At 55.3% G+C, this 23,166-nt stretch overlaps 2 protein-coding genes across 18 annotated transcripts in view; one reads left to right on the top strand and one right to left on the bottom strand.

The window, feature by feature from the left end:
- Window positions 1-8,606: 8,606 nt before the first annotated feature.
- TMEM200B (transmembrane protein 200B) lies at window positions 8,607-12,475 on the top strand. 2 transcript variants are annotated; one of them, XM_087446432.1, is made up of 2 exons: window positions 8,607-8,651; window positions 10,651-12,475. In XM_087446432.1, exon 2 carries the CDS (start codon window positions 10,671-10,673, stop codon window positions 11,592-11,594), a length of 924 nt encoding a protein of 307 aa, XP_087302558.1. In that variant the 5' UTR covers window positions 8,607-8,651; window positions 10,651-10,670; the 3' UTR covers window positions 11,595-12,475. The 2 variants fall into 2 exon arrangements, with proteins under 2 accessions (XP_087302558.1, XP_087302559.1); XM_087446433.1 differs by lacking the exon at window positions 8,607-8,651 and adding an exon at window positions 10,051-10,133.
- The window catches only part of EPB41 (erythrocyte membrane protein band 4.1), a 184,314-nt gene continuing 173,613 nt past the window's right edge, over window positions 12,466-23,166 (bottom strand). For all 16 annotated transcript variants that reach the window (XM_087446422.1, XM_087446415.1, XM_087446420.1 and 13 more), the window contains 4 exons: window positions 20,682-20,783; window positions 19,156-19,236; window positions 16,411-16,515; window positions 12,466-15,443 (listed from right to left, as the gene is read on the bottom strand). In XM_087446422.1, coding sequence (XP_087302548.1) covers window positions 16,417-16,515; window positions 19,156-19,236; window positions 20,682-20,783 — 282 coding nt within the window. In that variant the 3' untranslated portion in view covers window positions 12,466-15,443; window positions 16,411-16,416. The remainder of the gene's footprint in view (window positions 15,444-16,410; window positions 16,516-19,155; window positions 19,237-20,681; window positions 20,784-23,166) is intronic.

Consider the following 23,166-nt stretch of genomic DNA (forward strand, 5'->3'; position numbering starts at 1 on the left):
AGCTCCTCCACCGGGGCTGCCTCCTCCCGTCCCCGCCCCCCTGCTTGGAGCCTGCGTGGGGGGCGAGGCGGCCCCCACCGGGGAAGCCCGCCGCGGCTGCGGTCCTCGGTCTCCTCGGCTGTAAAATGGGCGGCACGGCCACCGAGGCGGACGGCGCCGGCCCGGCTGCTCTGCACGCCCAGCGTCCGAAGCGGAGGAGCGAGAGGGCGCGCCGGGCGCTGTCCCCCGAGCGCGCGTCCCGTCCGCGGGGCGGGGCCGTGAGGAGGGCGGCGGGCACCGCGCTCCAGCAGCGCCTCCGGGGGCTCCACGCCGCGTGACTCTGACGCCGCCTCCGCCCCGCGCCCTCCCGGGGCTTCGTCCCGTCCAGCTCAGCCGCGGAGTCGTGGGTCCTCCCTCTCCCCCCACTCCGCCCTCCGCAAGCGGAATCCTTTCTGTCGTGGGCACCCTGCGGTTCGCGAGGGAGCTCATCCGTGAGGTCCGAAGGCCGCTGCCCCCGGGTCCGGACGCGGCCCCGAGGGGGACATCGCGTGGGGCGTCGGCGGAGAGGCGGGGTCGGGCCCCGCTTCTCTGCTCCCGCGGCGGCGGCGCTGCGCCGGGAGCGGACGGGCGGGAGCCCGCGGGTGCAGGTGCGGGGCCTCGCCGCCAGGGGGCGCCGACCCGCCCCTCCTGCCTGCGGCGTCCGGGCCTCGCTGAGGAGCCGGTCCACCGGCTCCCCCGCTCCATCGTGCGTCTCGGGCGTACTTCTCGCCGCCTCCTGCCCCAGGCCTGGGTACCAAGCCCCCGGCACAGCTCAGAGGCCGGAGGTTACCCCCTAGAACTGGAGTCTGCCTTACCGAGATGGGGAAGGGCAAATTGGGGTGACGACCTATCATCAAGCTGTGTGACTTCGGGCATGTCATTCACCCTCTCTGGGCCTCCTTACTTTCTTTGCAGTTTACAAAGCACTTCATTCAAGATCTCTGGAAACTGGCATTTGACCCCATGTTATAGTCAGAACTGGGACCAGTCCCGGTTGGCTGTGTGGGGGTGGGAGAAACTGGACCATATGATCCGAGAGCACCGGTGACTGATCAGTAGATGGGCAGACAGAGAGTCCCCACCGGCCCCTGGCTTCTCTTGGCACAATCAAGGGGTGGGAGGACGGCTGGCGGGGCATGCTGCCAACTCCCGGGCTCCCTTGGCCCCAAGGGGCCTGTCTTGGAGGATCCTCACCTGGAATCCCAGGCTCCAAGAGGGCCAGCCCTGCTCCCTACCCCCTCTACCAGTGGTGTGGAGCCCACTCCCTCATCAGCAGTGTGATTTGTCACCAAACGGAAGTGCCACATCCCGTAGTATTTGTGGCGAAGACTCCGTGCTGTCTCTCAATATCCATTTCCCAGCTTCCCTTGGAGCTCAGTGTGGCTACATGACCTAGTTCCGACCAATGGGAAAGGAGCATTCTGGATGTGCCCGGATGCTGTGCCTTTAAAAGGGCTGGGGGGGTGGGGGCGCAGTCCCCTCCCCCAAACCCATCCTCCTTAGCTGGTCCGCAGACTCAGGGACGGGGAACGGTGAGCATCTTCAATCACCAAGACAAGGCAGGTGCCACACCTTAGGGATGGCAGAGCAACACGATGGAAGGAGCCTGGGTCCCTAACTCTGGGGGCCTCCCTGTTGACTCTGGACAGCTGATGCTCCATCTGTAAACTGAAGGATAAATACAGTTCTATCTTGCTTACAGCCACTGTTCTTAAATTCTCCTCTGGCAACATCAGCCAGATCCATTGTTCTGTCACTGAAAATACAACCACCATATGATTAGCTACAATTTAACAGGCGCTTACTACGTGCCTGGTGTATTAGCCAGCTCTCACTGGGCTATGCTGCAGTAACACATCACCCCAATCTCAGGGGCTCACAGCAAACACAGATTTCTTGTTGGTGTTACACGTTGCCACTGTGGGTTGGCTGCAGCCCTGCTGACTCTAAGGCTCACCTCTCTGCACAGGGTGCTATTTCCCTGATTTACAGGGAGGGGAGAACGTGCAGATATAATTTTCTCAGTTGAGGTTTTCTTACCCCGTGGGCCCTGCTGTGACCTGTCTGCTGTGAGCACTCCCAGAGGAATGGGGACGCAGATCTTCACAGGGAACCTCCAGCTTCAGTCGCTTGCTGGACACACCTGTCCCGGCTGAGGCCATAGGTGGCAGACATGTGCCCGCGGTCACGTTTCTGGCCAGCAGCCCTACTCTGAGCTCTTGGTAGGAGATCACACAACTCCCAACATTCTACCCCCAGCCCCCAAAGCTGGCAGTCACTTGTAGGAACCTGCCACCCTCTCCAGGGCTTCTGAGAGAATCGACCTTCCTACCACCCTCCCCTTTGGACCTCCTGACCCAGCCTCTGCCTCTCGTCCCCAGCTGACTGGACCAGGGATAGCCACCTGATCAAGCTGAGCCAATCAGAATGTTCAAGAAATTGAAAAAGGACACAGAAAGGAGGTAGACCATCAGAGCTAAGTTACCAGCAGTATAAGTAACAACAACAGTAACGGCAGCTAAGTCTACTGGCAGCCTTCTAGGCAGGTCCTGTGAGCTCTTGACAAGCAGGGTCTCCTCACAACCCTGCGAGATAGATAGGTAATTGGCATGTAGTCAGATGAAGAAACCGAGGCTCAGAGAGGTGAAATGACTGTGCTGAGATTACCTGGGCCTGAACAGGGCAGAGTATCTCCCTTGGGATTAATCCCTTGAACAGGGCATTCAAGGCTCTTCATGACCTGGTACCAAATCCTCTCCTGCCCCATCCCCTGCCATTCCCCCGACCTCCCTCCAAATGACTCATAATTTCTTCCCTTCAGCCTTCCTGCCTCTGCACTTGCAGCAACATCTGCCTGATATTCTCTCCAAACCTCCACTCAAATGCCCTCTCTTCCAGGAAGCCTTCACTCTTCCTCTCCTCCTATACAGGTGCCCCGGGCCCCCAGCACAACCCAGTGTGGTGCTCCCTGTATGTGTCCCTCCTCCGTGCAGATCAGCCTCCTTAAGGGTAGGACCAGCTTCAGGTGGGAACCCAGGAGTCTCTGCTGAGCCCTTGCATGTACTGTTCCACTTCATGTTCCCAGCACTCCCTGGAGCAGCGTCTTACATCACAGCTCCGTTTTACAGAGAACGAGAAGGAAGGCTCAGGAAGACGGAATGATCTCCACTGGGTCACACAGCCAGTAAGGGGTCAGGCCACAATTCAAGCCTCAGTCTCTGACTCCTAAAGCTCTTATCTAAATCACTTCCTTCTCCATCTTCCTTCATTCCTGCAGCCAAAAAGAAGGGTTGAGGAGGGTCCCAGGGGACGGGGGCAGGGATAAAGCAAGGGAACTAGGAAGGGTCAGGGTGGGAGGTGGCCAGAGCAGCGGGCTTCAGGGACAGAACCAGAGGACGTGGGAGGTAGTGGACTGCTGCTTAGAGATCCTTTTTCCTGTGGCCACCAGGGGCCTCATCTCCCTCCGAAGGTGGTAAGTTTCCCCAGCCCTACAGCTGCTCCTGATCAGCTTGGAGCTCCACATCAGGCACCTGCTCTCATGTGCTCTCAGAGAAGCAATTCCAGGTGCCACGCTAACAGTTTGTAAAGTCCTTCCCCAGGTACATATGGATCAGGCCACTCCCCTGCTTTAAAACCAGTGCCAGGGGGTTGAGCCCCAGATCCTGAGCCTGGTGTTTGAGGGGCTTTGCAATCGGGCGCTGACCCCTTCCATCCTAACCCTCCAGCACCTGACTCCACATCCACACCTCCAGGCTGTCCACATGCTGTTCCTGCTGCCTGGAATATCCTCCCCCTCTGCAGTCTGGAAAACTCTTCTGACCCTGAGACCCAGCGGGAATGCCCCCTCCTCCACGAAGTCCTCCCTGCTGCCTGCCCCCTACACAGAGTCAGCTGCTGCTTCATCAGCTTTTGGTGGGTGGGTCTGTCATCCCAACCCCTCAACATCTGGATGGGGCCCAAGGCTGGCTCCTCTCTGGTCCCCAGCCCACAGGAGGGGGCTAAAGAGACATAATCACTAGCCTCAATTTCACAGTTGATAGGTCAGGAAACCTATGGGCAAGAACCTGCTGAAAGCCAGAAAAACCCTAGCGCCACCGTGCGCTGTGTTTACCACAGGGTCCCATCCTCCTTATGGCCCTTTGAAGTTGTTGCTACCAGTGCCCCCATTTCGTAGAGGAGGAAACAGAGACGTAGAGAGGTGAACGGACTTGACCACGGTCACAGGGCTAGTGGGAGGTAGTGCAGCATCGTGGTTAAAACCCGGTTCTACCCCTGGCTCTGCCGTTGACCAGCAGTGTGACCACCGGCAGGCCTGGACCTCGCTGAACCTGTTTCGCATATGTGACATGGGTGACAGCGGCACCTCACTCTCGGGTTGGTTGCACACTTAAGAAGGTAACGGGTATGAGGGGTCTGGTAGCCAGGGGGAGCTCGACGTGACTTCCCACAGCTATCCCTCTGCCTAGGGACTCAGGCGGGAGCCGGCTTTGCACTGTCCCCCAGGAGGGTCTCATCTCCTTGACCTTCCCAGTGTCACCCAGACTCTGCCTCCTCCTCTTCTCTGTGCTATGGAGAGCAATGGAGACAGGGAGCTCATTCTCCCTAAGGGCTTTGTTGCCAGTGGCCCAGAGACACCCGGTAAGAAGCCCAGTTGCCCAGCTCAGAGCTTCCATGGGGTGGGAGGAGACGGATTTAGGGTTCACATCCCAGAATCCTCTGAGGGCCCGAACCCTGGGTGGGACCCTGTGACTGTGGGCTGGAAGTCCAGCTCCGCAATTCACGAGCTAGGTCACCCTGGTCAAGTCACTGCCCCTCTCTGGGCATTGGTTTCTGCCCCTATAAAATAGGGCACTGGGACTGGGGCTCTGGATTCTACTTGCCAATCACTTCTTATCCCATAGCCCATTCGTCCTTCCTGTGAAGGACACGTTACAGAGGCAGGAGCTGTGAGGGAGCGCTGGGATGCACTCAAGGTCACCCAGAGAATGACTGAGCAGCACAATAAAGCCAGGCTTAGAGCCGTGCTCTCCCCTCTGAACTGGCTCCCGGATTCGCAGGTGAGATTGTGGTCTCGCTGGGCGGGAGCCGCGCTGGCACAGGGCTGTGCCCTCCAAGTGCTCCTGGGGCAGCCCGGACCCAGCCAGCCTGGTTGTTCCTCAAGTGGAAATGAGAGAAGGTAAAGCCCTGTGGTTTTGTGGCCCTGGGGTGGGGCTGTGACATGCAGGAGATGACAGCTGCTCCCTCCCCACAGTGGCTTCTAGAGAGGGACATGGAGCCTCAAGTAGGCAGGGACCTCAGGGTCACTGTGTCCGGTTCCCAGCCTTCACAGAGAAGCCTGAGGGAGAAATGCTGACCACCCTGGTCCCCAGGGGACAGCTCATCCGGGCCCCTCCTGGTTCAGAAGTGAAGGAGCCCAGGTCACACAGAGGGAGGCCAGGGCAGACTCAGGCAGCAATCAGTGTCCTAGTATTGAGGTCACTGGCTGCCCACACATCTGCATGTCCACAGGGCCAAACCAAGCCGGCCCCAGGGATGTCCCTCTGTGGAGGGGAAAGCCACTAATCAGTCTGGCTGTGTGTCTGTGAGCAGCTCTCTTGACCTCTCTGAGCCACAGTTTCCTCATCTGTAAATTGGGCATAACATTGACCTCTTAGAGCTCTCAAGAGAATTAAATGGGGTTATATCTAGGAAAGGGGACTCATCTCTCCCCCACCACCCCAAATGACCCCAAGGAAGGTTTCTACAGCCCCCAAACACTGCCTTCGGTGCCTGACACCCCATGGTCAGAGGAGGGAAGGGCTGTTTGGCAGGCATTCAATTGTGCCAGATGCTGAACTCTTCAGTATTATTCCCCCCTTTTTTACAGATGGGAAAACTGAGACTCAGAGAGCTGAGTCCTTTGTCTCCTGCTGTCTGGGCCGGGCCCCGGGGTAGGGGAGACACAGGCCAGCCAAGGGCTAGGGCTCAGGGGTGGGCAAGACACACCCAGTCCTCCCCTCAGAGTTCACTTCCGGAGGGACACGGACAGGAGATAGACTCAGTTCCCAACACTGACTTCAGTTCCCCTGTGTGCAGTGCTGGCGAGGGGAGGCTCAGGTGAGGGTGTGTAATGGAGGGGCTGACCTGGTCTGGGGGTGGGAAGGCCCAGAGAAGGTCTGAAGGACGAGTGGGTGTCAAGGGGACGATCAGGGGAGTGGGTGCTCCTGACAGGAGGTAAGGCAGGGGCCAGCCCTGGAGGCCAGAGCACAGAGGATTTGGGGAAACAAGTTCAGCCACCCAGAGGGGAGAGTGTGAGAGGGGCGGGGGCAGGTTGTGGAGATGAGAAGGGATTTTAAACTCCATTTGGACAACACTGGGGAGCCACTGAGGGTTTCAAGCAGGGAGTCAGTGATCTGTTCAGGTTCAGTATAGAAAGATGCTCGGCGCCCCTCTGCAGAACAGCCTGGAGCAGGACAGCGGCCCTGGGGCAGGGAGAAGGCAATAATCCCACATCCAAAGAGCAGGCTCCCCCGGACTTGATGGATTGGATGGAAGGAGCCTAAGGTGACCTCTGGTGTAGCCGGCCTTAGGGTGGGCAGTGGGGCCCTTCACAGAAGCGGGGATCCAGAGGAGGAGCAGGAATGAGGGCTGATCACCCGGCCCAGGGAGACTTCCCGGGGAGGTGTCTGGCTGCTGAAAGCGAGGCTGGGCTTGCGGGGCCAGGCAGGAGGAGCCCCAACATCTGGGGAGGACAGGGGGGCCAGGGAGGGAGGAAAGCCGGGAGGGGCGGGCAGGAGGAGCAAGTGGTGAACGCCAGGGAGGTGGAGGAGCAGGGACAAGGACGGGGAGGCTGTGCGGGCTTTGGCCTCTGGAGTTGGTGTCCCCAGGAGGCGCAGTGGGCGGGGAGGGCGACCGGTGGAGGGGGGGCGTTGAGCGAGCGGCAGGAGGGAATGCGGTGGGGTCAGTGTGTGGGGAGAGGATGAAGTGCAGGGTCAACGAGGGGGTCCCAGCAAAGGAGATGGGGGAGGCAGGAGGTGGGAGGAGGCCGCTGCCTCAGTGGAGCACAGGCAACAGCCCGGATGCGGAGCGGAGTTCTCTTCCAGCCTTGAGTCCCACGCGGGCGGCAGGAAGGCGACCTCGCTCTCGGACCCGCAGGGGAGAAGCCCCGGGGGCCGACGCTCAGCCCCACCCAACGGCCTCCTCAGGCCCGTATCCCCATGGTCTGTGCACCGGAAGAGGCTCCGCCCCGGGATGGCCTCGGTTGCTCTCGAGGATGCCTGGTCCCCGGGGGCAGGGAGAGGGGCTGCCGGGAGCGCTGATGCCGTCCCCAGTCTCCACGGCCGGCCGAGCCACAGGGCCGGAGCCTGGGTTCGAGGCCTGGCTGCGCTGTGTGGCTCCAGGACCCGGCTCGGCCACGCGACGCGAGGCGGGGTGGCCCAGGCCGGCGACTTCCTCGAGTTCCCCCTCCCCTTGCGGGGCGCACAGCCGGGTCTCGTTACGGCCCATCCCCCTCCCCCTCGCCCCGCGCGCCGGGGGGTCTCCGCGGCTGGGGGGAGGGGCTGGTTATAATCAATCCCAGGCCGGAAATTCCTCCCGAGGGGCCCCCGCGCGGAACCTGGCAGTCCGCCCGCACCACCCCTCCCCCTCTGAGCCCGCCCCGCGCATCATGGAAACTGGGCCGCCAGCCGAGCCCCCTCGCTCCGCTCCACATTCTTGCCTCTGGGGGCGGGCGGGGCACGAAGGCTGGGCCGCCCCTCCAGGCCCGCCGCCGGGGGGCGCCGCGGCCCTCAGGACCCTCCTCCTGATGTGGGACCAGCACTGCCTCCCACTCCAGCTTGGACGCATCTCCGTAGGGGAGGTTAGGGAGCCGGGCAGGACCCCGACACTGCATCTGATTCACTCCGCTCCGAGAGCCGGGCTCGTCCCTATCCTGCCTCCCCCCGTGATTACTGTTCATTGAGCGCTCGCCGGGTCACCCGGGTTGCGCCCTGTGTTGCGTGCCTCGCCCCCAAAGCCGGATTTTCGCCTCTCCGCATCTTGCAAGGCGGATACCATTATGCCCATTTTACAGGTGAAAGCAGTGAGCCTCACAGAGGGAAAGGGCTGGGGGGTCTGGCGGAGCCGGAACTCGGGCCGCCTCCTCCGAGAAGCTGCCCGGACGGTGCTGGGCATCAGTGGGTTCTCAGGCGCCCCCCCGAGTCCTCTCCCGGGCGCCTGGACTGAGCGGCTCTGAGAGGCGGGGGAGGGCGTGCAGGCTTCGAATCCAGTCTGCACACTCAAGCTGTGGAGCTGGACAAGGGGCTCTCGGGCTCCGGGTCTCAGTTTCCCCACGGGGGAAGAGGGCGCCCTCCCAGGCCTTTGCGGACGACGTAGGCCGGGGACTGGGGCCCCCGGGTCCTCCGAGTCACCAGGCGCGCACACGGCGCTTACCTGCGACCCTCTGATCGGAGCTGCTGCCTTCCTCCGGCGGCGGGGCCTGGCCGGGCGCGGGCCGGACTGTCCCCTGGGCTCCGGGAGGGCGGGGCCGGGGCGGCGCGGGGCGGGGCCCGGGCGGGGGCGGGGCCGGGGGCCGCGATTCCGTGGAGACCGCGGCAGTGCCGCGAGCCGCGGCCAGAGGACTCGGACCGCGACCCACCCCCGCGCGGCGGCGCCAGGTGAGTAGAACCAGGGTCCCGGGGTTCGCCCCCCACTTTCCCCAACTTTTTGTTTGGCCCCTCCCTCAGGAAGGGCCCCGGGGGCCGGGAGCCCGATCCTCGCTTTCCGGGGGGCCACACACTCGGAATGTGGGCGCGGGCGGAGGCGGGAATCCGGAGTGCAGGGGACCCGGCCCCGAGCAACTTCCCGCGACCTGGGACCTTCGGACTGTGTCTCCAAGTTTCTGCCTCCCTGGGGTCCCCAGCGTCGACTCACGCCCTCCAGGGTCTAGGGGTCTCGGAGCGTGTCCCCATCCCTCTGCACGCCTCTGCCTCCCTCCCCGCAGGGACGCGCAGGGGCTCAAGGGTGACCTTTCCGGAGGTGGGGCTGGGGCGCCAGCTCTGTCCTGGGGTGGGTGGTCACTTCTCCCGTTTCGGGCTGGGGTGAAGGCTCCACACGCAGAGACCAGGGGGAAACGAGCCTCACTTCCTCCCAGGACGCTCCGGTGGCTGTGCCGAGAAGTGCCCAGCGTTGGGCTGGGCTCCGGAGGCCCGGCGTCGGGTCCTTGGGTGGCAGTGTGACCCCGGCAGGCCCCTCCGCCTCTTTGGGCCGCAGTTTCCGTCTGTAAAAACCAGGCTTTGAATGCGGTAGACGCTGCGGCTCCATCTAGGCCTGGGCCTTCAGCGCTCCTGTTCGAGGCAGGGATGGGGTGTCCTGCTTTAAGCTTCGGGGTGCGGATGGGAGTGAGTAGGTAGTACGGCCTCTTCCCTGGGGTCTCGGCTACGGGTTCCAGCGCCGGAGCTGTTTAGAAAGCAGACTGGGGAGTGTGGACGCACCACTGGACAGCGAGGTCCTAGCCTCCTCTCCGGCGGCCCTGGGCGCCCGGGCGGGGGCCCCGTTTCCTCCCACACCCTCCCTTCCGTGGGGGCCACACCACGCGCAGCCCGGCTACTCGTGCCCGCGTCGGGATGTAGTCCTCAGGCTGCAGGCCGGGCCGCACCAGCAGCCGGGAGGAGCTTAAGCCGGGCGGCCCGCACCCTGGGGCGGCCTGAGGTGCAGGGGCGGTGCTGCTCCGGCCGGGACGCGGGCCACTGAGGCCTCGGGCGGAGGAGGCCGGAAAGGAGGCCAGGCGGCGGGAAAGGGGGATGATTCATCCAAAGGAGCCCGAATTGGAAACGCTGCAACCTGGGAACAGCCTTGCCCGGGCCGATGGGAGAGCCAGGAGGCGAGTTCGCCCGGCGAGGCCCTGCGCCCAGCACCGGCAGCCCCCTGCCTCCTGCCCTGACCACAGCCCTGCCGATGGGGGAGAGGGAAGCCTCTTCTGCGCCGAGTTTAAAGAAATCCTGGGCAAAGTCTGTCTCTGGTCACGGTCAGAGCGGTCTTCCCGGAGTCTAGCTCAAGTCTCTCCTGCTGCAGCTTCAGTGCTGACTGAGGAGGTCTGGAAGGAGGGGGCGGGCAGGAAGAGGCTGGAAGCTGTGACACCCCCTCCTTCCTACGCTGCGGTAGGTAAAGCGCAGTAGGGGGGAGGTGGGGCCCGCGAGCGACCCCAGCGGACTCGGGCGGTCTGCGCACCCCCTCCTGTTTTTACTACGGTGCAGCCACGTGCGGGGGTGAGGTCGAGCCCGGGCGGGACTTACCCTGGAGACGCCGTTGCCGGGCGCCCCCATACCTCCCGAGGCTCGGGATCCGCGGGCTGGCGAAGAGGGCGCAGGCGGCCGGAGCCCCGCAGCCGAGGATGCGCCAGGGAGCAGCCCGCGCCCCCTCCCTCCGCTCCGCCCGTGGGGCCCAGCCAACTCGGGCTTCTGCCGCGCGTCCCTGGCTCGGAGCTCCGCTGCGGAAAACCCGAGCGGGGGCGGCTCCCCGCCTCGCCGCCCGGGAAAATCCGGGGGTGGCCGCCAGGGATCTCCAAGCGTCCTGGGCGAGGCAGCACGATCTTCCCTCCGGGATTTGGGCCCCCAACCTGGCTCTCCGACCCTAGGCCCGTCGGTTCAGCCCCTGCCTCCCATCTTCTCTCCGCAGAGCGCTCAGACGACGGCGAGATGACGGCCGGGAGCCCCGGAGACTGCGGGGAGGTGCGGAGGAGCCCCGAGGGCCGCGTCTCTCGCCTGGGCCGCCGCCTGGGCCGCCGCCGGCGCCCGCGCTCCCCGCCCGAGCCTCTGCGGGTGCGGGCGCGGCTGCGGCTGCGCTCGCCGTCGGGGGCGTTCGCGGCGCTGGGCGCGCTCGTGGTGCTGGTGGGCATGGGCATCGCGGTGGCCGGCTACTGGCCGCATCGCGCCGGGGCCCCAGGTCCCCGGGCTGCCAATGCCAGCGCGCCCCCGCTGAGCGAGCTTCGGCGCGAGGGTCGCGGCGCCGGCCGGGCCCACGGCCCTCACGAGCGGCTGCGGCTCCTTGGGCCGGTTGTCATGGGCGTCGGCCTGTTCGTGTTCATCTGCGCCAACACGCTGCTCTACGAGAACCGCGACTTGGAGACGCGACGGCTTCGCCAAGGGGTGCTGCGGGCTCAGGCGCTCCGGCCCCCCGACGGCCCCGGCTGGGACTGCGCTCTCCTCCCCAGCCCCGGCCCCAGGACTCCCCGAGCCATAGGCTGCGCAGAGCCAGAAAGTTGGGACCTGTCCCCGCGTCGGGGTACCTCACCCGTCCCGTCAGTGCGGAGCCTGCGTTCAGAGCCTGCTAATCCTCGCTTGGGGTTACCTGCCCTGCTTAGCAGTTACCCGCTGAAGGGCCCGGGGCTGCCCCCACCCTGGGGTCCACGGACCCAGACTGGCCATGTGATTATCACCGTCCAGCCCTCTGGTTCCTGCATCGAACATTCCAAGTCTCTGGATCTGGGCCTTGGGGAGCTGCTGCTTGGGGCCTCAGCAGCTCGGGACTGTGCCCACAGAAGCTGGCCACGGCTGGACCGCCTCAGTCTGGGGAGTTATGCCAAGTTGGGAGGAGGAGGGGACTTGGGGGCCCGGGTTTGAGGAGCAGGGGACAGCCTGCCGTGAGGTTGCAGCATGGACCATGGTAACAGGACCAGGAGTTCCAATGTCTAGTAGATGCTTCAGTCACATCCCAGACTGAGGACCGATGCTCTGGCCCCAGCAGCTGCTAAGGCATCCTGACTTGCATGTCGGCAGAGAACTGCCAACTGCACAAGGGTTCAATAAGCTGGAGAGAATGTCTTTTAATGTGGAGTCTGGAGACCTGCATGACTCGGCCTCAGGAATTCCTTCAGCCTCCAAAAGTGGCTTTAGCCCTGGACAGGTACCTGAGGGGGCTGGAGGCCCAGGCCAGGGTGATTGGGAGATGCACTTGGTGTATTGGCAAACCCAAAGCGGTGGGCAAGGAATCCTAAGACTTGGAAGGTAGGTTGGCATGTTTCAGGCTGGGGCAGGCTCCCTCCAAGGTGGCACTGGTGGTGGGGTTTGGGCCTCCGGGAAGATGGGCGGTGGGGTAGAGTTGAGACCCTCCACTGCCATCTGGGATGGGACTGAGCCTTTAGCTCCCACCACCTCACCCCCTTTCCTCCTTCAGCCATGCAGGGTTCATCCCACCGGGGCTACACTACTGCCTAACGCCTTCCTACTGATGGTCGGGGTCCCCCAGTCAGGTCTGAGAAGCCCCCTTCTCTCCTTCGTTGTGGCCTATGCTGCAGAATCTCCCTTCAGTTGGCAAAAAGCATTTGCCAGTTCTCAGAAATCCTTTTATACAACGTTGAAGCTGCATTTTGGCTGATGTGGGTAGCTTACTTTAGAAAATGGCTTGATTTTTGGTCTCCCCCACCCTTGTTTAATTTTTCCCAAATTGCTGGTAGAGAAAGAGAACTTTAAAAGTCTATCCTCACAGATTCAGTCTGTTTTTTAAAGTTTATTGAAAAATGCAAAACAAGAAGCAAGACCAACGCATAACTAAACACTACAACCACTTCTCTTACTACCAAGGCCAGAACAGCAGACTGATTATTGCCTACTTAATCTAAGGATTTTGCCAATTTGATTCTGCTGCCATAGTTCCTATTTTGTCAAGAGATGTAAACAACTACTTGATATGATTCATAATTTTTTAAAAATTTACAAAGCTCCTTCATTTTTGTCATCAAAATAATATATTTGAGAGAGATTTGTAAAAACCACCAGCCTGGGGCTGAGATCCTGGGCAGGTATTTCCCATGAGCATTCCTTGGTATTGGTCAGGCCATAGCTCTGGTGTCATTTCCCAGGGTGACTGTTGTCCCCTCAGCTGCCCTGCAGAACACAGGGTGGGGGCGGGGGAGGGGGGCAAAGATGCAGCTAGGCCCTGTGGGCCCTCAGCGTATAAGCGCAGGCCCTGCTCGGTGGGTGGGTGGGAGGGGGTGGCAGAGACCTCATGTGGCTTGGAGGAAGTCTTTAATTCTCAAGTGAAATGAAAATAAAATTGCAGCAAGAGTTGTTACTGTGGTGTGTCTGAGTCACTTTAGGAAAGCTGCTGCCAAGTCTCTGACCCTGGAAATGAAACTCTCTTCCCCCCGCTTCACCATTTCCACCTGGACAGTCTGTTTTCTTCACACACGCACACACAACTGCAGGAAGAAAAAAAAATCCAAACAACTGCCAACCCCTCAAGACCTGTTATCAGAGAAGGAAGAAGGTGGACGAGGCTTGCAAGGGCACCCCTCTTGCCAGCTTGTCCAAATCATGGCTTCTCAGCATGGGAAGGACATTAGAGACCTTCTGGTCCAAGTTATAGATAAGAAAGCAGAGAGAAGTGCAGTGAGGTGGTGACAGAGCCGAGGGAAGTTGAGGCCCCCTGATTTGTGGTCCTGTGCCCTGGAAGCGGCCACACTGATCTGGCTGGCACCGTTTTCAGTGGGTCAGATTTCTACTGTACGTGCCATGCCCTCCTCCTTTCCCACCCTCTTCACTCCACAGGTTTCAGCTGTGGGAGCCACAGTGGCTCTTCAGCAGGACAGCTGGCCATTGGAAAGCGCGCTCACGTTACATGCATGTTTGATGAGAGCCTGACCTCTAACCTCACCGCCACTGCTGGCCACACAGCCTAGGCTTGGGCACCACCCAGAAAGCCCCATCATTTCAGCCCCTCTGCACACAGGCTGCAAGTCGTTTACTGAGATAGGACAACCTCCTTTCCCCCAAGCCTGTCACGCATCCCGCCTGAGCTCCTCCATCCTCCCCAGAGAGAGCCGCCTGTTGGTTAGTAACAGTCTCACATAAGTACTAACAGAAAAATGCACACACTTGACATCAGTTCAAATCAACTGGGTTTGTCTAAACAAAACTCAGTCAGCAGAGACTCTGGATACGTCCGCTGGCTCCCGCTGCTGGGAGCCGGAGAGCAGAGGCTTTCGACATCTGTCTTGCTCACTGCCCTTGAGCCCCTGCGCTGGCTGACTGTGACCCACTGTCTATCTCATGAAGTCTACTTCTGTCCTAGAATTAGAACTTCCAGGAAGATCTGTTTGAGGGAAGCAAGCTGGAAGAACAGAGAAGCCCTACTGAATAAAAATGCCTCCAAATCTTGACCAGAAATGGTGGAATCCGGGACAGCGGTCCTCATCTTCAAAACCAAACAAACAAAAAAATGAAACCCAAAACCCACCACAAAAATCAAGCCTACAGAACCTGACGGACCTCAGGTGGGGAGTGGGGATGAGCGGAGCTGGTATTGTACCCGTTGTCGTGTGGGGTTCTGTGGGGAGGATGGCCCCTAAAAGCCAATTCCCTTGCTCCAGAAAGGTGTCTCTAGGCAGGTGCTGGTCAGGAGGAGAAAGTCAAGGAACACAACCTCCTCTCTGAGTCACATTCCCTATAGTTCCAGGATTAAAGAAAGGCCCAGGGATGGTCTCCTGGAAAAACTTCTTAGCAGGATCTGACTGAGGTAAACCCCACCATTCCCCTGTGTGAAGAGCACATTCCCAGGACTAGAAAACCTTTTTAAAAACCTCGTTAACTTTCCTTGTCCAAATCACCACTAAAAATGTGCCATTAGAGCTTTTGGCCAAAAGTGCCTATTTTCCCGCGAGTTTTGGTCTCCTGAGATGGGAGGTGGGGGAGCACTTTGCAGAGCCACTGCTTCTGATGAGGTAACGGGGAGGGAGGGCAGGAAGGTGAAGGCCACCGATATGTTCAAACATTCACAGTATCAGATATATCTGAAGCAGCTTCTTGGTCTTTGATCTAAAGAAGCTCCAGAAAGAAAGAACAGGAAGGAGGAAGGAAAAACAAGACTACATTCTTAGTAGAGGTCTCTGCCTCACCAAAACCACCCTCAACAAAGGGACAGGGACATTTTCCTGGGGTCTGTGGATCAGGGCAGCCGCCCTGCCTCACATGGTAAAGTCACATCACTGGCTCTGAGCAAGGGCTGGTTTATGAAGTTCCTGCTGTCATCCAAAGGGTACAAACTAGAGGAGGAGCAGGGAGGCCTCATCAAGCTGGCTTTGGCCCCCAACACAGCTGACAGAGTCTTTTGAGGATTTCTCAAAGAATTCTGTGGACCCTGTCAGTATCTGGGTTGGAAATAAATGGGGAGAGGCTAGGCTGAAAGGTTACAAACCACCTCATAAAAACCAAAAAGTGCTTTAAAAACTGTCCACAGAGTGAAAAGCTGAACAATTTCTGGTATTACAATATAGAAAAAGGTATTCAAAAGGATCAGTGATATCTAGAAGACTCTCTTGGTATAAACTCCAAATAGAAAATGAAATTAATTTTCTGGTGGTTTAGAATAATCTTGAAAGTCTGAAGTTTGACGATTGCAGGTTAGCTTCTTTATCATTTTGCTGGTTTTCTCTTAGATGGGAGACGGGCAGGGAGTCGGGGGTAGGATAGTTCCTAGAGAAAAGAAAGCAACAAAATTTTTATTTGTTTATTTATTTATTTATTTATTTATTTATTTATTTATTTATTTTTCCCCCCAAAGCCCCAGTAGATAGTTGTATGTCATAGTTGCACAGCCTTCCAGTTGCTGTATGTGGGACTCGGCCCCAGCATGGCCAGAGAAGCAGTGCATTGGTGCGCGCCTGGGATCCGACCCGGGGCCGCCAGCAGCGGAGGGCGCGCACTTAACCAACCGCTAAGCCACGGGCCACGGGGCCAGCCCAAAATTTTTAAATATTGCAAAAAAGACAGCTACCCAGTCCCATTGCCAAGTTCTTGTGGCCACGAGTGACAATCCGGGCCTGAGCAGTTTTACAGGGCCCAGTCCTACCTGATGATTGACGGCTTCTTCAAGTCATTAGTAAACGACTTTTAGGCATAAATTTATCTGGGTCTCTGGCTCCCAAAAAGCAGCTACCCTGCTTCCAACTCTCTAGTCTGGCTCCAGGGCTTCAGCCGTTTCTCCCTTGTCCCCCAATCCCCCCCATTTCCAGACAGCCTGGTCCCACTTTTCTTGGTTTTGTTCTCCTCCTCTGGCCCTCCCAGGTTTAGGACCAGAGATGCCTGTGACAGCAGAGAGCAGAGCAGCAGAGAGAAGAGAGGGAAGGGGAGGTGGAGGACGCACGAAGATTCAGGAGGTGGGTGGGGGTTTACACCCATGTCTGGGGTATCTCCTCCAACCCATCACTGCTGGCACTGCTAAGGGCAGGGGGACACAAGGAGACCTAGCTGCTTTAGTTGGAGCCAAATACTTAATAACCTCCTATATCACCCTCACCAGCCTCTCCTCTGCCTTCACTTTATCAAGCCCCAGTGTGGACACCTCCAGGGGAATGGCTCCCGGAGCAGCCAGGGTTACCTTCTAGTGCTCTCTGAGGCTGGGACAGTGAGCACCCTCCACCCCAGCAAGAACAGCCCATACCTGAGCTCATTCCTCAGAGATTTCGGTCTCCTGATGGACGACCACCTTGGTCACTGACATGTCTGGGTGCTGCTCCTTTGCCTCCTTGATGGCCTGTACAAGGACCTGAGAAAGGCAGAAACAAAGCTCTTCAGGCAAGGAAGCCAGGGGTCCACAGGACAGCATTCCTCTGGCAAATTCAACCCTTCTGTCTGTAGTTGCAGAGTAGCATTTAGGCTAAGCCAAGCTCACGCTTGGCTCACCCTTACCCACGCTGTTCTGCATAGGGAGGCTCTTGGACTGAAAACAGAGGGACAGGGAAGGTTGGAGCTGTCTTCAAGGAATCAGTGAGGGACTTCAGGGGCGACACCTGCACCTGCCTGCATAGGTCTGGGAGGATTCACTCAAGAAGTGAGTCTAAACGGCAAAGCAAAATCTGTGTTCAACAGAGGGTAACTGTGAAGTTCAGGACAGGAGAGGAAAATAAAGAAGCATGCTACAAGAAGGAAGAGATGTCTTAGGCTAAAGTAGAGAGAAGAAAGGAAGGAAGAATGGTAAGACCTATTAGCTGCCATGCACTGGCCTGAGCACATTTCTTATTATTATTGACTTAATCCTCACAACAACTGAATGAATTAGGGTAGTATCATTATTTCCATTTTATAGACGAGGACACTGAGCTTCAGAGGTTAAATAAAGTGCTTAATGTTTCACAGCCAGGATGTAATGCAAAAGGGATTTTAACTTAAGTCCATCAGACTTTCCTCTTCACCACACTGTCTTTCAGTTTTGGAGGGACACCCTGTTTTAGCATCTGGAGGAGTTTTGATCATTTCAGAAAAGCTAGAGGGAGCAGAGGGAAAGTCAAAGAAGAACAATGATACCACTGCTCTCCTTGGGCTGCAAGTCTCTGAGCCTAAAGCTCAGAGCACCCCAAGGAGGAAGAGCTCAACACAGTCTTTGGCCGGTTGATGGCATGGGGGTTTTCAGAGACAGGCCCCCCTATCAGAAAGGACTCCAGCTGGATCTGACTAGCTGACTGTTGACCCTGGCTCTTAAGAACTATCTCTAGGAGGGACGAGGGAAGAAGGGAAATTCTTCTTTTGGTCTTTTGACTGCATGAAAGCCATTCTTGGAGCTGCCACCTCTATAGGCCCCTGCTCCTCCTCCCTGATCCTGTTTGCTCAACTCAGCTGCTCATGTTTCAAGGCCCAGCCCAAGCCCTCCCTTTGGTTACTCTGGCCTACACCTATCTCTCTATGAAAGCCTGCACCACACTACTTCTCCTGAACAGTCCTTCTTAAAGTGCCTCCCTCCCCATCCAGACTGTACCATGTCTTATCCTTCCATGTATCCCTCAGTACCTAGGAGACCTGAGAGACACTGGAGCATCTCTCTGAGCTATCAAGTATGCTTGCCCTATGTCACAACAACCCTGAAATAAACCTATGATTATCTTGATTTTACAGATGGTGAAACTATAGCTCAGAGAAGTAAAATAACTTGCTCAAGGGCAAGTTGCCAGTAAGTTGCAGAATCGGGATTCAACCCGGGTCTGTCTCACTCCAAACCCAAAACACCTTCCCATCCCACTGCTCCTGCCGTCTAGCACTGACTGAGCACATAGCAGGGGCTCACAGTGAGTGGGTGCGTGCAGGCTGGTGATGCAGCAGATCCACTGAGCCGGTGCAGACAGGCTGCAAGGCCTTCCACTTGGGCTTTGCAGCCTTGTTGCTGGGACCCTGAGCCTGGCATTCTCAGCTCTAAGTCTCAACCCCGCTACCAAGGGAATTGTCAGCATTGCAGCTTAGTCTTTCTTTCTTTTTTTTTTTTTAAGGCACTCAGCATATCAGCATAAAGGCCACAGAATTATTGCTCCAGCACGCCTGTCAAGATTCCAGAAGCATTTGCATAGCGTCTCTTCCACCCCCTCTTCTCTCCAGCTTTACTGTTCTAACCTCACCCAGCAGAGAGAATTGGGAACATTAATCCTGACCTTATTATTTGCTAATTGCTTGTAGCACACAATTAGCACCTAATTAACATAAAAACATAGAATTTTAGCACTCAGAAGGGCCCAGAAATTATCTAGATCAACCTATTCTCTTTTAGGAGAGGAAAAAAAATCAGAGGTAAAGTGATTTGTCCAAGGTCACACGGCAAGTTAGTGACACATCTAGGACAGAAGTCAAGTTCCAATTCTCCTGACTTCTAGTCCATCCTACTATGCTCCCTCTAGGTGTCTCCGCTCTGACAGCCCTCTGAGGGCAGAGCTCACACCTTCCTGTGTCTGGTATCATCCATGGTCTCTAGCACAGGTTTAGGTGCACAATAGCCCCCGAAGAGCAACAGTGCCAACCACCTGGAGCCCACTATGTGCCACATGCTGTCATCCCATATCTCACTTGATTCTCACAACAACCTTGAGAGGAAGATGCTATAATGCCCATCTGATGGAGGTGGAACTGGAGGCCCAGAGAGTTAAGAGCTAGACTATGGTAAGAACCAGAACCTGAACTCAAGTCTCTGAGTCCAAAGCCCATTTTCTTTCTATTTCACGTCCTTGCTGCCCCAATCTGTGGCCCCCATCCCACAGGCCTCCGAGGTCTGATTCCCTTTGTCCTTCTCGATTAAGAGCTAGAGTAGCCAAGGGGGCACTTTGGAGATGAAGCTGGCAGTGGTGTCTTTTGCAGGCCAACTCCTGCATCCATCAGTCTTCCTGCCCACGGAGACCTCCCATGCCCAGAATCCCCTTAGCATTCCCACCTGATCATGATCAATATCGGCATCTCCTGTGATCACAATTCTCTTTTCAATTCGGGTCTCTGAAATCCCACCTTTTACAGTCTGAAACCAAAGGGAGGGAGTCATATGAGACAGAAAGTAAGAAAAAAAAAAAAGGAAACAGCAAGAGATTATTCTGAAAGCTCCACTCCATTTTCATCTGCTGCTGGGTACTGGATAGGACAGCCTTCTCACCCATTTGTCCAAAATCTTGGCTGGACCTGCTAAAATGAGCATGCCTCTATCCCTTTGGATTGCTAAAATCTTTAATAAGTGAAACAGAAAGTCACAATTCTCTATATATTTACTTTTCCCTTTTTCTTCCTCCCAAACACCACAGAAATTCAGTGAGTAAACAAAACAGATAGGTGTTTCTTTTTTTGCTCTTTTCCTCTCTCTCTCTCTACATATATATTGTGTGTGTGCGTGCGTGTGTGTGAGGAAGACTGGCCCTGAGCTAACATCTGTTGCCAGTCTTCCTCTTTTTGCTTGAGGAAGATTGTCCCTGAGCTAGCATCTATGCTAGTCTTCCTTTATTTTGTATAGGGCATGCTGCCACAGCTTGATAAGTGGTGTGTAGGTCCCTGCCGGAATCCAAACCTGTGAACCCTGGGTAGCTGAAGTGAAGCAGGCGAACTTAACTACTACACCACCAGGCCGGCCCCTTCCTATATATTTTATTTGATTATTTTCAAGAGGAAAAAAAAAAATCAAAAGACTATGAACAAAAATGTCACACAGCTTGAAATTAGGCTCTTTGTTTTAAAGTATTTTCATATTATTGACGTCAAAAGACCCTCAAATGATCCCCTCAGGGTGGGTAGGTTTCCCTACTCGACAGATGAGGAAAACCAAGGTCTAGACACATTAAGTAACCGACTTCCACTCATTTGTGTGTTGACAGAGCTTGGTCAGGAATCTAGATTTCTTACTTACAAGAAAATGCATTTTCCTCTAGTGCTACAGCAAATATGGATTGTCTCTGATTTTCTGGGAGTAGTTCCAATTTTAGATACTCTGTCCTTCTTGCTCCTATAAACAATATTCTAATAATTCCAATATTTCAGCATCTAAACTACAGTTCCCATGGACTTGACCCTTATGACATGACATCAAAATTCTTTGTCAGACCTTGAATTCTGATTTTTGGTTTGGAAAATATGGTTGCATAATAATACCAACAATACCTGCCCTTAAACTGACTTTTTAGACTTACCTCCACAGCCAGATAGGGGACTTGCTGACCAGAGAGACTGACGGACGTGTAAAGAGAACAAGCACGCGTGACTTCCTGAGACGACTAAGGAGGCAGGGATACTCTCAGGGTCTCCCCAGGGTCACTGCTGGGGAAAGCAGCAGGGCCTTCCCACTGGGGACACTTGGACTAATTTGGCTCAGGAGGGCTGGAGCTGAAAACCCTTGCTTACAGACTGGGGTCCTTTTTGCAGAGAGGCAGCAAGCTTGGAATGTCACTGGATTCCAGAAGGAAGTTCTAGCTGGTCTGTTACCTTGGTAATTTGAGTTGTGGTGGTGCTGCTTGTGGTCTCGGATGTGATGGTCTGAGCTGTCAGCAAGACTCCTGGGTCCAAGTCCCCATTGCTGTCATCAGTCTGCAGAAGGAAACACAACCCACCGTCATGTCTCTCAGGAAGCCTTGTGGGCAAATGTTGCAGGATGCAGCTATGCTGTTCAGCGGTACATTCTAAAGCAAAAACCTGATTTCCTTACTTAATTAATAAATAAAATAAATCCCCTGGGAAGAAGGTTCCTTCTAAAACAGTTGAATGGGTCCAGTTTCCTTAGCACTGGGTCAGTGACAGGCGTGGATCAGAAAAAGGAGGCAGGAGTGTAGACACAGGTTCAACAAGAGTGACAATAACTATGCGCATGTGTACAGCATTTTATAGTTCACAAATGGCTTTCAAAACATCATCCTTTTTGATGCTCACACAAGTTCTATGAAATAAATAGAAAGGGCAGAGACTTATTAGCACTCCTAGGTAAGATTCACGCTCAGAGAAGGTGAATGATTTGTCCAAGGACTCAAAAGTAATAAGTGGCAGTTGTCCTCTCTACAAACCTGGAACTCTTTACACACCACCCAAGGCAGGAAAGGTATAAACTCTTGGTTGCTAAAGCATGGGTAGGTTCTGAACCATAGGGTAGAACTTTCTAGAAAGGACCAGGAAAGGTCCTTGCTGGGGCTTAAGGGGCCAAGGAATCTCAGGCTATCTTCTTTGAAGATCGAGATGTGAGACTAGAGAAAATAAGGTAGGAAACGTCCCTTTGGAGCAAAGTGGAAGGAAATATACATAATATCTCAATGATATTTCTGGCAACAAAACTATTATTGAAATGGATCCTCTTTATTTTAGGAGGGGTTTAAAAGTAATTAAAATGCTGGGCTACACAATGAATCTATACTGTTATAGAGAACAGGGCTGGGGCTACTTCTTGTTTCTCTAGACCTCACCATATTATGACCAAAACAAACATATTATGATCAGGCTGTGAAATGACATTAGCAAAAGAGAAGAGAGATGGTTGGCAGGGGCCAAACTCAACCTGAGGAACAGTTATCAGCAACCATGTGGGCCGTTAGTAGACTCAGAGCTGCTATAACCCCATGACCAAGGTGGAAACAAACAAGACTAGGAGGATGGAGGCTGCTTATACCAACACGCTTTTCAGAAAATAATGATCCAAAATACCTGATACTGGTATTGTACACCATCTCAGAGGGAGAATTAGAGAACTGCAATTATATTTTCATAAAGAACCCTGCAGAAATCAAAACTACAATGAGATATCACCTTACACCTGTTAGAATGGCTATAATTACCAAGACAAAAAATAACAAATGTTGGAGAGGATGTGGAGAAAAGGGAACCCTCATACACTGCCGGTGGGAATGCAAACTGGTGCAGCCACTATGGAAAACAGTATGGAGATTTCTCAAAAAATTAAAAATAGAAATACCATATGATCCAGCTATCCCACTACTGCGTATCTATCCAAAGAACATGAAATCAACAATACAGGAGATTTATGCACCCCTATGTTCACTGCAGCATTACTCACAACACCCAAGACGTGGAAGCAACCCAAGTGCCCATCAACTGATGATTGGATAAAGAAGATGTGGTATATATATATATGATTTCACTCATATGTGGAAGATAAACAAAAACACGGATTATAAGAACAGATTAGTGGCTACCAGAGGGGTGGGGGTGAGGGGGAGGGCGAAAGGGGTAAAGGGGCACTTAGGAATGGTGACATATAAAAACTAGACTATTGGAAGAAAAAAAAAAAAAGAAAGGAAATGAAAAAAAAAAAAACTAGACTATTGGGGGTGAGCACGATGCAGTCTATACAAAAACTGATATAATAGTGTACACCTGAAATTACACAATGTTATAAACCAATATGACCTCAATAAAATAATTAAAAAAAAAAAAGAACCCTGCAGAAAAACACGTGTCAGGTTACTATCTTTCTCTGCCTCTTCATATAAGTCATTTGTATTATAAGCAGAGGCCTCCAACCTTTTTACAACCAGGACCACATTTCATTGAGCCAAAACTTGAAGATATTGGGGAGTGGGCAGAAGGAGGAAAAGAGAATTAGCAAGGAGAAGAGTCCCTGGCTGGGGTCCCTTCCAGGTAGGAATCTGGACAAAACAGAGAGGTAACAAGATTGTGTCACCTAAGTCTTACACACCTGCCACCATCATACCAGGTATATCACTGGCTAGTTCACTAACACTTTCTTCAGCCTAGACCCACTTATCTCCCTCAGATTCAGACTCAACTAGTATTTATTGCACTCCTACTATGTGCCAAACACATAATGTAGCTGTTACCTCAATTACCCCTCTCAGTATCTGAAGTAGGTACTATTATTATACTCACCGTATAGTTAAGAAAATGGAGGTCCAGAAAGGTTAAATAATTTGTCAAGGTTCTATAGCTAATAAATGTTTGAACTAGG

The sequence above is a fragment of the Ceratotherium simum genome, chromosome 22, assembly GCF_057802395.1.
Source record: "Ceratotherium simum simum isolate JZ-2026a chromosome 22, ASM5780239v1, whole genome shotgun sequence".
NCBI lineage: Eukaryota > Metazoa > Chordata > Mammalia > Perissodactyla > Rhinocerotidae > Ceratotherium > Ceratotherium simum.